Raw genomic sequence first — 17,137 nt, 5'->3', positions numbered from 1 at the left:
GCTTTGTAATATAATTTGAAGTCAGAATTGTGATACCTTCAGGTTTTTTTTTTTCTTCTAGATTGTTTTGGCCATTCAGGGTCTTTTGTGTTTCCATGCAAATTTTAGGAGTATTCTAGTTCTGTGAAAAATGGTGTTGGTATTTTGATAGGATGGCATTTAATGTGTAGATTGCTTTGGGTAGTATGGGCATTTTATTTCTCTATTTTTAAAGTTTATTTTGAGGGCGCCTGGGTGGCGCAGTCGGTTAAGCGTCCGACTTCAGCCAGGTCACGATCTCACGGTCCGTGAGTTCGAGCCCCGCGTCGGGCTCTGGGCTGATGGCTCAGAGCCTGGAGCCTGTTTCCGATTCTGTGTTTCCCTCTCTCTCTGCCCCTCCCGCGTTCATGCTCTGTCTCTCTCTGTCCCCCCAAAAAAAATAAACGTTGAAAAAAAAAAAAAAGTTTATTTTGAGAGGGAGAGAAAGTGCATGCGAACAGAGGAGGGGCAGAGAGAGGGAGAGAGAGAATCCCAAGCAGGCCCTCATCTGTCAGCCCAGAGCCCAAAGCAGGGCTTGGCCCCACGAACCTCAGGGTCATGACCCTGAGCTGAAATCAGGAGTTGGATGCTTAACCAGCTGAGCCACACAGGTACTCCAGTATGGACATTTAAATAGTATTTGTTCTTTCAGTCCATGAGCGTGGAATATCTTTCCATTTGTTTCTGTTATCTTAAGGTTCTTTCATCAGTGTTTTATAGTTTTCAGAATATAGGTCTTTCACTTCCTTAAGTTTATTCCTAAGTGTCTTATTTTTGATGCAATTGTAAATGAGATTGCTTTCTTAATTTCTCTGTCTGTGCTTCATTATTAGTGTATAGAAATGCAGTGGAAGGGTGCCTTGGTGGCTCAATTGGTTAAGTGTCCAACTCTTGATTTCATCTCAGGCCTTCACCTCAGGGTCATGAGTCCAAGCCCCATGTTGGGCTGTGCACTGGGTGTGGGGAGAAAAGCAAAAAGAAATGCAGTGCATTTCTGTATGTGGATTTTGTGTGCTGTGACCTTACTGAATTCATTTATTCATTTATCAGTTCTAGTAACTTCTGGTGGAGTCTTCCAAGTTTTCTATATATAGTATCATGTCATCTGCAAGTAATGAAAGTTTTACTTCCTTACTAATTTGGATGCCTTTTATTCCTTCATCTTGTCTGATTTCTGTGGCTAAGACTTCCAGTACTATGTTGAATAAAAGTGGTGAGATTGGACATCCTTGTGTTGCTTCTGTTCTAAGGTGGAAAGCTTAGTTTTTCACCATTCAGTATGATACTAGCTGTGGGTTTTTCATATATGGTCTTTATTATGTTGAGGTACGTTTCTTCTAAACATATTTTGTTGAGGGTTTTTATCATGAATGGATCTTGTACTTTGTTAAATGCTTTTTATGCGTCTATTGACATGATCGTATGGTTTTATCCTTTCTGTTATTGATGTGATGTATTACGTTGATTTGTGAATTTTGAACCACCCTTGCAACCCAGGATTAAATCCTGCTTGATTGTGGTGAATGATTGTTTTTTAATGTATTGTTGGATTTGGTTTGCTAGTATTTTGTTGAGGAATTTTTGTATCTATGTTCATCAGAGATAATTGGCTTGTAATTCTTTTTTTGTAATACATATCTGTATCTGGTTTTGGTATCAGGGTAACACAGGCCTCCTAAAATGAATTTGGAAGTTTTCCTTCCTCTTCTGGTTTTTGGAATAGTTTGAGAAGAACAGGTATTCATACTCTTTAAATATTTGGTTGAATTTACCTATGAAGCCATCTGGTCCTGGACTTTTGTTGGAATTTTTTGATGACTGATTCAATTTCATTGTAGGTGATCAGTTTGTTCAATTTTTGTTTTTCTTCCTGATTCAGTTTTGGGATGTGATATGTTTTTTAGGAGTTTATCCATATCTTCTAGGTTGTACAACTTGTTGGCATATAGTTTTCCATGTCTTTTATAACCCTTTGTATTTTTGTTTTATTGGTTATTTCTCCTTTTCATTTTTAATTTTTTTTTTTTTAAGTTTCTATGTTGTTTATTTCTGCTCTAATTTTTTTTTTTTCTTTTAAGAGAGAGAGTGCTTGCATGCAAGCGGGGAAGGGGCAGAGAGAGAAGTAGAGAGAGAATTTCAGGCAAGCTCTGTGCTGTCAGCATGAAGCCAAATGCAGGGCTTGAGATCATGACCTGAGCTGAAACCAAGAGTCTGATGCTCAATCAACTGAGCCATCCAGGCACCCCTCTGGTCTAATCTTTATTATTTCTTTCCTTCTACTTGTTTGGGATTTTGTTTGTTCTTTGTCTCATTTAGGTGTAAGGTTAGGTTGTTTATTTGGGATTTTTCTTGCTTCTTGAGGTAGGCCTGTATTGCTTGCTATAAACTTCCCTCTTAGAACAGTTTTTGCTTCATCCCAAAGATTTGTGAACCATTTTGTTTCCATTTTCATTTTTCTCCATGTAATTTTCAATATCTGCTTCATTTCTTGGTGTCCCATTCATTGTTTACTAGCATGTTATTTTTAACCTTTATGTATATCTGTGATCTTTCCAGATTTTTTCTTTGATTTCTAATTTCATAATTAGAAAAGATGAATGGAACAACTTCTGTCTTTTTGAATTAATTGAGACTTACTTTGTGGTCTAATATGTGATCTATTCTGGAACATGTTTTATGTGAAAAGAATTTTTATTCTGTTTCCAGGTGGAATGTTTGGATATATCTGTTAAATCCATTTTGTCCAATGTGTCATCCAAAGCCACTGTTTCCTTGTTGGTACTGTTTGGATGATCTGTTCATTGATGTAAGTGGGATGTTAAAGTCCTTTAATATTACTGTATTGCTATCAATTAGCTCCTTTATGTTATTAGCTGCTTTTATGTATTTGGATGTTTTTGTGTTGGGTGCATAAATATTTACAGTTTTCATATTTTCTTGTTGGATTGTCTCCTTAATGATAAATCATGTCCTTCTTTGTCTCTTGTTACAGTCTTTGTTTTAAAGTGGAATACCAGGGGCGCCTGAGTGGCTCAGTTGGTTAAGCATCTGACTTCAGCTCAGGTCATGATTTCACAGTTCATGAGTTTGAGCCCTGCGTTGGACTCTGTGCTGACAGCTAAGCCTGGAGCCTGCTTAGGCTTCTGTATCTCCCTCTCTCTCTGCTGCTTTCCTGCTCATGCTCTGTCTCTCAAAAATAAATAAAGATTAAAAAAAATTAAGAAAAAAAAGTGACATACCAGTTTACACTGACATTCTGGGTGTGCATGATAGTACTTCATAGTAATGTGCACTTTTTCATATGCATATTGACCACTTGAGTATTCTCATGAAATTCAAGAATTTCTTGTTTGCTCAAATCTTTAGCCCATTTTAATTTTTATTATATATTTTTAAAATATTTATTTGAGAGAGGTGGTGCATGAGTGGGGGTGTGGCAGAGAGTGAGGGAAAGAAAGAATCCCAATCAGAGTCCACAGTGTCAGTGCAGAGCCTTACATGGAGCTCTATCCTGTGAATTGTGAGATCACATGACCTGAGTTGAAATCAAGAGTTGGATGCTTAACTGACTGAGCCCCCAGGTGCCCCTCACCCATTTTTAAATTGGACTTTTAGTATTTTGCTTATTGATTTGTAGGACTTTTTTGCATATTCTTGACATGAGTCCTTTGTCTGATATATGCATTGTGAATATTTTCGGTCTGGCTTGCCTTTTTCATTTCTGTATGGTATAAAGTAGGGATGTTATATCTTTATTATGTATCATATAAACATTTACTCCCACCCTGTTTTTGCCTTTTACTATTCTCTTTTGTTGTATATAGTTCTTTTTATTTTAATTAGTTTTTTTATGGTTTAAAGCTTCATTTCATGTTTGGAAAGCCTCTGCCACCGAAAGGCTATGAGAGATTTTCCTCCAGTATTTTCTTTTAATACTTTCATAGTTTTTTTTTGTTGTATTTAACTTTTTTGTTTTTACTTTTTTTAATGTTTTTATTCATTTTTGAGAGAGAGACAGCAGTTGCATCCACAAATGTGCATGAATGGGGGAGGGGCAGAGAGAGAGAGGGACAGAGGATCTGAAGCGGGCTCTGTGCTGACAGCAGTGAGCCTGAGGCCGGGCTTGAACTCACAAACCATGAGATCATGATCTGAGCTGAAGTCAGATGCTCAGCCAACTAAGCCACTTGGTGCCCCTGTCGTATTTAACTTTTTAATCTGTTTGGAGTATATTTTTGTGGAGTGCAGTATGAGATAGGTATTTTTTTTTTAACACAAAGTTAGTCATTTGTTCTAATACCATATATTCCACTTATTTAAAATGCAACTGTTAATATATATAGTAAATTCCTTGTGTATTTTAGCTTGTTTCTGGAGTATTAGGGAGACCTAATATCTTTGCAATTTTCTTATCCACTAGCAAGAATATATTTTCATTTATTCAGGTCTTACTTGTTTAAAACAGGCTTATAGTTTACTTTTATTTCCCTCTGTCTCCTTTCTTTTTTTCTTTTCCAGTTCTTATTAAATGTTGCCTAGAGACTTTACAGTTTTTTGCTGTATAAATTGGACCATCTATGCCCCACCACTGTGATAATTTTATTTGTTGCTGATGTATATTAATATCACACCCATTAATTGTGGATTATACTTATATAGCCTAATAGTTTTGAAGCTGATTCTCTTAGGTTTTTCAGGTAGATATGCAATATATAAAAATGTGAGGGGTGCCTGGGTGGCTCAGTTGGTTGAGCGTTTGACTTCACCTCAGGTCATGATCTCACGGTTAGTGAGTTTGAGTCCCACATCAGGCTTTGTGCTGACAACTTGGAGCTTGGAGCCTGCCCTTTCTCTCTCTGTCCCTCCCCTCCTCACGCTCTGTGTCTCTCTCTCAAAAATAAATTAACATGAAGAAAATGTGAATTTATGTTTTCTTAGTATTAATGTCTTTTTTCCTCTCATACAGAGAAATGCTAAATAATAGTGGAATACTTTCTTCATTCCATTCTTTTTTTTGGTAAATAACTTAAAATATCTCCCATTAGCAATGATGTTTGTTCTGTGTCTGAAAAAGTTTTCTTTTGTTCCTTCCAATGAAAGAGTTTTAATTCAAAGAGTGCTAAGTCAGATAAAGTGATTCGGGGGGATTTAATCAAGTGATCATGTCATTTTTTTCACTTTTATCTAATAATGTAATAAATGATAATGGATTTTTGGGGCGCCTAGGTGCTTCAGTCGATTAAGCATCTGACTCTTGATTTCAGCTCAGTTCATGATCTCATGGTTCTTGAGTTTGAGACCTGCACTGGGCTCCTGGCTGACAGTGCAGATCCTGCTTGGGATTCTGTCTTTCTCCCTCTCCCTCTGCCCCTTCCTGGAGTTCTCTCTTTTGCTCTTTCTTTCACTTTCTTTCTCTTTCTCTGAAAATAAAGACACTTAAAAAAAAGGATAAGTGTGGAACCATCTTTGAATTCATAGAATAATACTTAGTCAAAGAGATATTTAGTATCTTGTTGAATCAATCTATGAACACTTAATATAGGACATTTGTATTTACATATGACCCTTCAACAGCATGGGGGTTAGTAGTGCCAACCTTGCCTTGCAGTTGAAAATCCACCTATAACTTGACTCCCCAAAAACTTAGTACCTAATAGCCTACTGTTGACTGGCAGCCTTACCAATAATATAAACAGCACATATTTTGTATGTTATATGTATTAAATACTATGTTGTTACTATAAAGTAAGCTAGAGGAAAGAAGATAATAAGAAAATTATAAGGAGCGGGCACCAGGGTGGCTCAGTCAGTTAAGCATCCGACTTTGGCTCAGGTCAAGGTCTCACGGTTCATGAGTTTGAGCCCCACATCAAAGCTCTCTGCTGTCAGCACAGAGCCTGTTTTAGATCCTCTGTCCCCCTCTCTTCTCTCTCTGTCCCTCCCTTGCTTGTGCTCTCACTCTCTCTCTAAAATAAGTTAAAATGTTTAAAAAAATTATAAGGAAGAGAAAATACGTGTACAATACTGTAAAAAAAAAAAAATACACATGTAAGTGGATCTGCACAGTTCAAAGCTGTGTTCAAGCGTCACCTGTATATTTATAGTGAATTTGGTCTGAGATTATCCTTTTTCTGAACCCTTAGTCTGCATGTTAAAATTATGGACTATAGACTATTTTGTTAGAATTATGCTAGTGTCATGAAATGAGAACATTTCCCAGTTTTCTCTATGCTTTGGAACAGTCAGAAAACAAGGAACTATCTGTTCCTTGAAGGTTCGATAGAATTAAGTAGCCTCTTATCAGTTGGATCTAGTGCCTTTTTGAGGCATTTATCTTTAGGTTCTTTTCCCATTTCCTCCATGATCTTGGTCTGCTTGGATTTTTTTTTATCATTTCTTTAGTTTTGCTAATTTATATTTCCTTAAAGAGCCATGTATTTATTTCATCTATGTGTTTAAATGTATTAGTACAATATCATACACATTGTTATGATATTTAAAATCTTTGTATCATTTGTCATATGTTCTTAATTTGTTTTGTCTTTTTTTTTTTTGGTAGAATATATGAATGGGGGAGAGGGGCAGAGAGAGAGAGAGAGAGAGAGAGAGAGAGAGAGAGAGAGAATCTTAAGCAGGCTCCACTCCCAGCATGTGGTCCAGTGCAGGGCCCAAATGGGATCCTGACCTGAGCTGAAATCTAGTTGGAGGCTCAACCTCAATGGACTGAGCCAGCCAGACCCTCCTTGTCTTTTTTTTTTTTTTTTATTAAATTTAATTAATTAATTAAAAAGAATTTTTTTTTAACGTTTATTTATTTTTGAGACAGAGAGAGAGCATGAACGGGGGAGGGTCAGAGAGAGAGGGAGACACATAATCTGAAACAGGCTCCAGGCTCTAAGCTGTCAGCACAGAGCCCGACGCGGGGCTCAAACTCACGGACTGCAAGATCATGACCTGAGCTGAAGTCAGACGCCCAACCGACTGAGCCACCCAGGTGCCCCTAATTTATTTATTTTTTAATGAGACTGGATGGTTTGTTTTTTGGCCTTTTTGAAGAATGCGTTTTTTCATTTTATTCTATACTATTTTTTTCCTTGTTCACTAATTTCTGTCATTTCAATTTTTTTTGGTTGTTTTCAAATTCTAGAAATGCACTTACAAGTACGTTTGTTTATGACTCCAAAGTGACTGACGGCGTTGTTTGTATTCGTTATTTGTTACTATATATTCTAATAGGATTGTGAATCCGTTCTTTGAGACTTTAAAATCCGACCATTCTTCTCTTCCTGCTGATATTATATAGGCAGTGCTTTTAAAATTTTAGTGTGCATCAGAATCACCTGCATTAAACAATAGAAAATGTAAATGTTGCCCTATCCCTCACACTTCCTTTTTTTTTTTTAAACAAAAATTCCAAAATTCTAATGGTCACTGGGATAAAACCAGTTCTTTACTGCCTTTATTGCCTTCGATGTGTTTGCTTACCTTTGACAGTTACAGTTAGCATCTTTACCAGTTTATTCTCTTTATTCTTCTTGATTGCTCTTTCAGTGTTTTTTCCAGCACTGCATTTTCAGTCGTTTGTGAACTTCTTCTGTTTTATCAATATCTATTTTCCCTTCTCCTCTCCTTTCCGTTTTTTAAAAAGATGAGGGAATTTTAAAGTAGTTACATAAAATTCTCCAAGTGTTTTATGAGGGAGACACTCCCCTGTTCCTGTCGGAATTTTTGAATAGGGACAACTTGTCTGGAATGCAGTTTTGGAACTTGCATCAAGTTTTATATTTGTTTACATTTTTTTGAGCTGTGATTGATCATAAGGAAATAATCCAAATTTTGGATGTATGTCTGCATATAAAAGTAATCATAGTTTTATATCTAATTGTGAAAAATTGGAAAGTCCATGTCCATAGTAATGCAGAGTTTAAATGAATTATGATATATCCATGGAATGGAATATTATGCAGCTATTAAAGTGTTTATAGAGTGTTTTAGTGGTATGAGAAGGTATAAATGCTAAAGGAATAAGAATCATGATTAAATTGTGTAAGTGGCTTAGTCTTAATTAGTTAAATGTGTTTATTGTGTGTATGGGTGATGTCAATATAAATTTATTCGGAACATATCTGAGTATTTTCACAATCAGAAAAATATACTGTATTTTTGAAAGGTATTTAGGATTTGATAGTGTTCATCAATAGGAATTATTAAGATAGGCTTGTAGTATGATTCAAACAGGCACAAGATTACATATTTATTACAATGTTCAAATTTTATCATGGCATAGGGGTGCCTGGCTGGCTCTGTCAGAAGAGTGTGTGACTCTTGATCTCAGGGTTGTGAGTTCAGGCTCCACACTGGATATAGAGACTACTTAAAAATAAAATCTTAAATAGATTTTATCATGGGTAAAACATAGCTACTAAATGTAAGACTGAACTAATGAACAATACCTTGTCGATTTTATAAATTTAGGGCTTTTTTTAATTATAAAAAATATATACTGTTGTACAAAACTGAAATAATATAATGGTATTTAAAGTGAATACTGAAAATTCCCTGTGTATCCACTTATTTACTTTTAACACAAATAGGTTCATACTATACTATTTTGGAGTTTTTTAACATAATCATGTCATTCTTCCCTTAACTTGAAGACTATTCCTTGTAAATGTATGTGGGTTTAAGAAAAGCAGAAATTAAGAACAAGATCATAATGGTAAATTTGCCTTTGTTGGCCTTTCTCCTTCATGAAATCCATAATTGAAAATAGAGCCTCTGAAACAGGGAAATTTTATAATTATATAGAACAACTAAGATATTTTTTTCTTCAAATCTTCCTGTGTGTGTGTGTGTGTGTGTGTGTGTGTGTGTGTGTGTGTGTGTGTGTGTGTTTTAATTATGGTACTATATTTTTATATAATAGGCACAGGTACAATGTCAACAGCAGCATGAACAACAGAAAAAAGATTTAGAAATCCTCCATCAACGAAACATCCAGCAGCTACAAAACAAATTATCTGAGTTAGAAGCGACTAATAAGGACCTAATGGAAAGAAAATATAAAGGAGACTCTACCATCAGAGAACTGAAAACAAAACTCTCTGGTGTTGAAGAGGTATTGAACTTTGAGTTTGTTCCCCCCACCACCAATTTAAAATAGTGTTTTAGTTTGGTGACTTTATTACTTGTGTGCATGGTGTTTCTCTAATGCTTTGCAAGGCTCTCTTGGTGGTGTTAGGGTAGTCAGTTCAGACAATGCAAAAAAATTGAGAATCTAAAATCTGATAGAAAATGATAATTCAGAACAGAACTGAGGTAAAATTGGATATTTTTAGTTAAGGTTTTGAGGGGTAGGTCATTGGCACAGTGATCAGTGTACTTTTAATATCCTCACAGTGTCTATGGGTCCGTATACTCAGTGTTGACAGGACTGGTTCTTTCAGCCTACCTAACATACCAAACAACTATATGAAGTTGTGTCTAATGATAATAATGATACTTTATTAGTAATGATAGTAGCTACGCTTACTGAACACATGCTATGTGACAGGCACTGTGTAACTATTTTACATATAGTAAACCATTTAATTTTTGTAACAATTCTTTTATTTATTTATTTATTTTTATTTTTTTAATTATTTTTTTTTCCAATTCTCTTAAAGAAGGTACTATTAATGCCATCTGATAAACTAAGGCACAGAAAAGTTAAGTAACTTGCCCAAGGTCACATAGCCAGTAAGTAGAAGAGAAAGGATTGGAACCTCTATTATTTGCTTGTCTTTAGAACTCCCTTGTTCTTTCAGTCAACAGAGACATTTCTTAAATCTTGCTATAGTGACACATTGTTGATGCTTTGGCCCTGATATTAGACTCCTTCCTAGCATTATTATACATTAATGTCATGAATTAATCAGAAAACGTAGATTTTGTTAAATCTATCGTATATTTTTTAAATTTTTTTAATGTTTACTTATTTTTGAGAGAGAGAGTGGGGGAGGGGCAGAGAGAGAGAGAGAGGGAGACACAGAATCCAAAGCAGGCTCCAGGCTCTGAGCTGTCAGCACAGAGCCCCATACGGGGCTCGAGCCCACAAGCTGTGAGATCATGACCTGATCTGAAGTCCGACGCTTAACTGATTGAACCACCCCAAGTCTATCATATTTAAAGATCACCAGGGGCGCCTGGGTGGCGCAGTCGGTTAAGCGTCCGACTTCAGCCGGGTCACGATCTCGCGGTCCGTGAGTTCGAGCCCCGCGTCGGGCTCTGGGCTGGTGGCTCAGAGCCTGGAGCCTGTTTCCGATTCTGTGTCTCCCTCTCTCTCTGCCCCTCCCCCGTTCATGCTCTGTCTCTCTCTGTCCCCCAAAAAAAATAATAAATAAACGTTTAAAAAAAAAAAAAATGATCACCAGTGTTACTTGGGCTCATGACACTTCCCATTCCATTTCACCAGTCTATTGTGCTTAGGAAACTCTAAAGCCTGACTTGATGCTCACTGCCATTTATTATTTAGTATGTACCAGGCATTATGGTAAGCAAGGTGCATTAGGGTTCTTATGAAGATTAAGTGAAGTAATTGATGAAGTGTTAATTCTGTTTTACAAATGAGGGAGCTGAGATTTATGTTAAAATAATTCCTAAGATTACACAGAAGAACCTAGATTTGTATTCAAATCCAGCAGAGTCTGCTTCTAAAACCACTATGGCATAATACTATAAAATTATTTTGTAAAGTTTTTGTTATGAAAGTTATGTAGGAATACTATATACAAGACTTGTGTATACTGGCGTATTTGGTGATATTAGCTGATTCGGGAGTGATCTGCCCTAGATTTTTAATAACCCATTTTTAATTAACAATTATGTTTGCTTGTTTTTAAGAGTGAACCAAGAGGGAATCCAGAAGTGCTAACAAATTTATTGACATGGAAAGATATTTGTAATATTTAAAGAAGTTAGATTATAAAACTGCACAGTATGAGCACTTTCTAAAAAAAATCCATGTATAAAGCGCAAAATGTTAACTCTAGGTCATAGCTGCCATCCTTGGCTAACCTTCGGATCAGTTGGAGAATGCTCAAATGCCCTAGTGCCCAGGACATACCTCATACTAACTGTAAATAAGACTCTCTTGGGGAGGGTACCAGGCACCAGTAGTTTTTAAAGCTTCCTAGGTGATTTCAATATGCATAGTAGCTTGAGAACCACTGCTCATGTGGTAGAATGCTAGGGCTTTTTATTTAGTTATTTATTTTATGTTTTTGAAATTCTGTTATAATGGGTGTTTATGACAAATGATTTTTTTAAAGTGTAAATTTAAAGATACCAAAAAATCCTTGTTACTAGTTTTTTAGAGTTGTAGTAATTTATTCATAAATGGGGATTATTTTCCTTGTTGTCAGTGAATTAGATATTAGTATATTTTACAATTATTATTCAAATCTACAAGTTACATATACCTTTAGAGGGATATCCAAATCCTTTTTTAAAAAATCAATACTAGAACTTTAAAATTATTAAAGGTATTTTTAAAATATTTTAAACATCTTAATTATAAATAACCATAGTGGGCCAACTTCTCTTTTTTATGCTGCATTTTTTTTCTTTCTGTAGGAGCTCCAGCGGGCTAAGCAAGAAGTCCTCTCTTTGCGAAGAGAAAATTCTACCCTAGATGCTGAATGCCATGAAAAAGAAAAGCATATTAATCAGCTACAAACAAAAGTGGCTGTTTTAGAACAGGAAATCAAGGATAAGGACCAGCTTGTTTTAAGAACAAAAGAAGCATTTGATACAATCCAGGAACAAAAGGTCTATTTAAACATTTTTGAAACAAATTGATGATTACATTTACAAGTGATGCTTTTCTTAAACACAAGCATCTTATTAATTATTCATGTTTTTAAAAATATGTATCAGGTGGCTTTAGAAGAAAATGGTGAGAAAAATCAGGTACAGCTAGGAAAACTTGAAGCTACAATAAAATCATTATCAGCGGAACTTCTTAAGGTTCGTTTTTAAAAATAACAGAATATTAAATTTCATTGGATTAAGTAGAGATATACATATGAAGCTCTTTTACAGGCAAATGAAATTATCAAGAAGTTGCAGGGAGATCTGAAAACTTTAATGGGTAAATTGAAACTGAAGAATACAGTAACTATTCAGCAAGAGAAACTCTTAGCTGAGAAGGAAGAAAAATTACAAAAGGAACAAAAGGAATTACAAGATGTTGGACAGTCTCTCCGAATTAAAGAGCAAGAGGTGGTGAATATTTTCTGTTTTTGCATGTGTGACTATTTGCAAAGTTTAACAAATTTTCTTAGATGTAGATTTTAAATTTCCATTTTGTTATATTCGAGAATATCTTTGACTCCCCCCCCCCCCCCCCCAACCTTTCAACAGAAGTTAATGTGTTACAACCTGAAAAGTTAGTTATCATGACTCAGGTACCTTGAGTGTTCATATATATGTACCGTATATGTGTATATACATATATAGATACACAGTTACACAGGAGAGCTATAATTCATTCTATTTAATAACAGTTAACAGTAATCAATTATTAATAGAAATACGTTTCAGTTTTTAATTTTTATTATACTTATGAGGATTGACATATTTCAGGTATGCAAATTACAAGAACAATTAGAAGCTACAGTTCAAAAACTTGAAGAAAGCAAACAGCTTCTAAAAAATAATGAAAAGTGTAAGTATTTTAACTTTTTTTTTAAAAAAAAGTTTTTTTAACATTTATTTATTTTTGAGACAGAGAGAGACAGAGCATGAATGGGGGAGAGTCAGAGAGAGAGAGGGAGACACAGAATCTGAAACAGGCTCCAGGCTCTGAGCTGTCAGCACAGAGCCCGACGCAGGGCTTGAACTCAAGAACCGCGAGATCATGACCTGAGCTGAAGTCAGATGCTTAACCGACTGAGCCACCCAGGCGCCCCTTAACTTTTTATGTAGAAGAAGTTTGTAACTGTACTCTTAATCTGAAAATGTTATTTGAATTCATAAAAGTCCAGGTAGATCAAGATACTGCTCCATACAGATAATTTCTGTTTTAAATATACTGTCTCCATGTCTTTGCTACAGTAACTTATATATCAGCTGCCCTGTAAAACGGTTACCATTCTGAAGAAAACCATATTACATGTGTCAGTAACCCAAAATTAAGTGTTGAAAATATTAATGATAACTTAAGTTCTTCACTGATTAAAGTTCTTCACTACACCTTGTTTAATTGCTGTATTTACCTAATAGTAACAACATGAATTATTTGAAACTAAAATATAAGATCAAGCCTATAACATTTTCTCAGTGTTTAGTATTGGTTATCAGATAAGAGTGGGAACTTTAAGTAAACTAAGATATTATTCTAGAAATGAAAGCCTTGAAAGAGATCCTTGACCAGCAGAAATACATGTTTTGGATTGTAATAGGTTAAGGAGTTGTATGTGGTGGTTGCTCAAATAAGAGTCTTTAATGACAAAAATTTAGGTAAACCTGTAGTCTCCTGTGATATAAGGTAATCTTAAAGACTTAACATTTTAAAAATCTCAGTATAATTTTTAAATGTTTAAAGTAATTAGAAAAAAATAATCAAAATTCTTTATCTTGTTTTGTTCTTTTATTTAAGTAATCACATGGTTAAATAAAGAACTAAATGAAAATCAACTAGTGAGAAAGCAAGATGTATTGGGACCATCCACCACTCCGCCTGTACATTCGAGCAGCAACGCAATCAGAAGTGGGATTTCTCCTAATTCTAATGTGGTAAGATTTAAACTAAGGTGTGAGCGGTCGTTGGGGTGTCTGGATGGCTCAGTCGGTTAAGCATCTGACTCTTGATTTTGGCTCAGGTTATGGTCTCACAGTTCGTGAGTTCGAGATATGTGTGGGGCTGCAGAATCTGCTTGGGATTCTCTTTCCCTCTCCCGTTTGTGCGCACGCGCGCGCTCTCTCTCTCTCTCTCTTTCTCTCTCAAATAAATAAACTTAAAAAAAAAATGATGTGAGTGGTCTTTTTTTTTAAAAAAATTTTTTTTTTTCAACGTTTATTTATTTTTGGGACAGAGAGAGACAGAGCATGAACGGGGGAGGGGCATAGAGAGAGGGAGACACAGAATCGGAAACAGGCTCCAGGCACTGAGCCATCAGCCCAGAGCCTGACGCGGGGCTCGAACTCACGGACCGCGAGATCGTGACCTGGCTGAAGTCGGACGCTTAACCGACTGCGCCACCCAGGCGCCCCGATGTGAGTGGTCTTAGTACATTTCCTAAAACAAAAATATTCCCAGACTGGGAGGAAGTTTCCATGACTTCAGGTGCCGGTACTAATATGCATATTTCAGGTATGCAAATTATAAGAACAGTAAGACATGGGATTTAAACTTTAAAGAGTCCTACAGTTATTAGCACAGTTATTATTAGAGTCCTGCAGTTACTAGTCCTATAGTTATTGGAAGTGTGACATAGGTATACTTGCTCTTAGCAAAGAGGCTATTTTTCAAGGGCACACTTCTTTTTAAGATTTTATTCATATAGAAATCACTCATAACTAAAGTAATGCCACATGTGCTGAAAAGCTTACAGTATTCACAGGGCCTTAAGAAGGGAGAATAGGCTTTGGGCTCAAGTTTGGAACTGTGACGGATGGAGCCTAAACTGAATTCTATTTGAAAAATAGGAGGTGGGGGGGCAGAGAGAGAAAGAAGTGTCCTTTTATCAAGCTTGTCAGTTCTAGATTCCCGAAGGAACTAGTTAGGAAATATAAGCTTTCTAGCTCCCAGTACCAGGAGCTTTTTCCTTGCAAGAAATTAGGGGAAACAGAAGAGCAGCTCCTTACGTCTGGGAGCTGGCTTGCTGCTATCAGCAACGCCCCGGTGTTGCTAGGAGAGCTGTCCTGGCACTCACAACTAGGCATTGGGGCTCTCCTGTTGAACAAACAATATAACAGAAAATCAACATCAGGCAAGGCCACTTTGTGACTGTGACGGATCAAGACAAAAACAAGACCACCTCATAATCCTGTCAGACCACAATTTTAAAAAAATCATTGCCAAGCCACAAAACCACAAGTTTTCTCCTATCCTGGCTAATGTGGTTGGTTGTTGCTTCGTTACCAATTATTGTTTTGGCCTTAGTACATTCTTCCTGACTTACAAGGTTTATTTCAGATAGTCACACAGTTATCCTTATTTACAGATAGCATCCAACCCACAACAAAGCCACACTTTATTAAACTCTCCCTTAAACCACCTAACACATAAGTCCAATAAATAAGTCCCTTTAACACCTTCATACTGCCACATCCCTTTTACTAGGTTCCCCACAGTGTGCAGTCTCCATTGTTTGCAAGGAGCAGTAAACCCAGGGTGTCACCTAAAGATACGTTTCTGGTAGTTTTTGGTTGGAGAGCACTGGCAGAGGATTTAAAATGTAAATACTTAATTGAAGTTTAAATCTATCCCAATAAATCAAGTAGTACTTAATCAGATAGTACTTGATGTTTAAAGAGAGGAATGGATTTTTGCTAAATAGAAAAAGGTGTAGAAAGAAGTGCCCACTGCTGAATGACAAACTTGAAAAAATTTGACAGGCTTGACCTTCATGACTTTGTAAAAGGTATTTTTTGTCATGTAAGCACTGATGTACGTAATTGCTTCCTAAGATTTGTGTTTCAGTTGCGCTCTTATAAAAATAAACTGTTTTCGTAACATTGGTTAATGGTGGTGTCACCATATTGAAAATCACTGACAAAGCCAGTTATTGTGTCAGGTAGTCCATGTAAGAACATGTCTTGGGGTCCGTGGGTGGCTCAGCTAGTGTCTGACTTCGACTTAGGTCGTGATCTCACTCTTCGTAAGTTCAAGCCCCATGTCAGGCACTGTGCTGTTTATACTCATTTTGGTGGAAAATTATTTTTATTTTATATCTGATTGGCTTATTGAACTGTGACTCCATCCTTCCAGCATCCCTTTTTTTAGGAATGGAAGGCCTATAGGGAACCCAGGTGTTCAGAGAGGTTTAGAGAGGCCGCTGTTTGAACTCCGTTCAAAGCCAGATCCAATGGTTGACTTTGTCAAGCTTGTATAGCCACTCTTTAAAAAGCCTTAAGGTATCCTAGCCTCATGCTATGTAATAAAGCAGAGTTTTGGTGTCATGATAAGATTAGCCTCTAAGATAGTACTCAATTATTATAACAGATGCTGATGCCTCCTGGATTGGCAAATACTAATGTCTCCTCCTTAACCTTTTTTATGTTCTTATTTTTAGGTTGATGGTAGACTTACTTACCCAGCCTGTGGGATTGGTTATCCTGTCTCCTCTGCATTTGCATTCCAGAATACCTTTCCTCATCCTATATCTGCCAAAAATAACATCCATCCAGTTTCAGGACCAAAGGTAGACACATTAATACCTTTTTGAGGCAAGGTGTAGCAACTTATTAAATATTTTTAATTTTAAAAATTACCTTAGCCTTTGATCACTTGCTAAGTATTGAATATCTAGTTCATTCTTATAGGAAATACTATCTGCTCTATATGGTATTTCTTGAATCGCTGTAATTTATAAAATGGTAGACATCAGTATGCTTAAACTTGATTCCTATTCAACCTCTTTCTCCATTTTTATTCATTCTGTGTTTAATCTTTTACAACTCTTAAATTTAACTAGGATTATTGACTTCATACTGTTGATGTATTAACTATGGTGACCTTTTTGGATCCTTTTGCTAGGATTTAAAGGTCTGAAAAGGCAGGATTATAGCATATTCTACAATGTAGTTCTGGCAACATCTTAAATAGCATAGGGCTAACATTTCCTCAAATCTGATTTATTTGCTGAGACTTTTTTCCTACCCGCTTGAGTTCTTCATTGTCATTGTTATTACTAATGTCTTAGGTTTATATATTGTTTTCATATGTATAATTTTATTTTCACAATAATTTCATCCACCAGACCAACCACTGATTCCGTTTCATTACTAACTTTAGGTCAAAAAAATTTTTTTTTCCTAAATCTTGGGGCGCCTGGGTGGCTCAGTTGGTTAAGCGTCCGACTTCGGCTCAGGTCATGATCTCGCGGTCTGTGAGTTTGAGCCCTGCGTCGGGCTC

At 36.2% G+C, this 17,137-nt stretch overlaps 1 protein-coding gene across 2 annotated transcripts in view; it reads left to right on the top strand.

Annotated features, from left to right (window-relative positions):
• Positions 1-17,137, top strand: part of SASS6 (SAS-6 centriolar assembly protein) — a 57,925-nt gene that overhangs the window by 18,344 nt on the left and 22,444 nt on the right. For both annotated transcript variants that reach the window (XM_086717665.1, XM_086717666.1), the window contains 7 exons: positions 8,945-9,136; positions 11,632-11,826; positions 11,935-12,024; positions 12,100-12,279; positions 12,643-12,724; positions 13,658-13,794; positions 16,296-16,424. In XM_086717665.1, coding sequence (XP_086573791.1) covers positions 8,945-9,136; positions 11,632-11,826; positions 11,935-12,024; positions 12,100-12,279; positions 12,643-12,724; positions 13,658-13,794; positions 16,296-16,424 — 1,005 coding nt within the window. The remainder of the gene's footprint in view (positions 1-8,944; positions 9,137-11,631; positions 11,827-11,934; positions 12,025-12,099; positions 12,280-12,642; positions 12,725-13,657; positions 13,795-16,295; positions 16,425-17,137) is intronic.

Source organism: Puma concolor, chromosome C1 (genome assembly GCF_028749965.1).
Source record: "Puma concolor isolate L17-30 chromosome C1, mPumCon1.1.hap2, whole genome shotgun sequence".
Taxonomy (NCBI): Eukaryota; Metazoa; Chordata; class Mammalia; order Carnivora; family Felidae; genus Puma; species Puma concolor.
The sequence above is the reverse complement of the archived record's forward strand: the minus strand, read 5'-3'. Positions and strand labels throughout refer to the sequence as shown.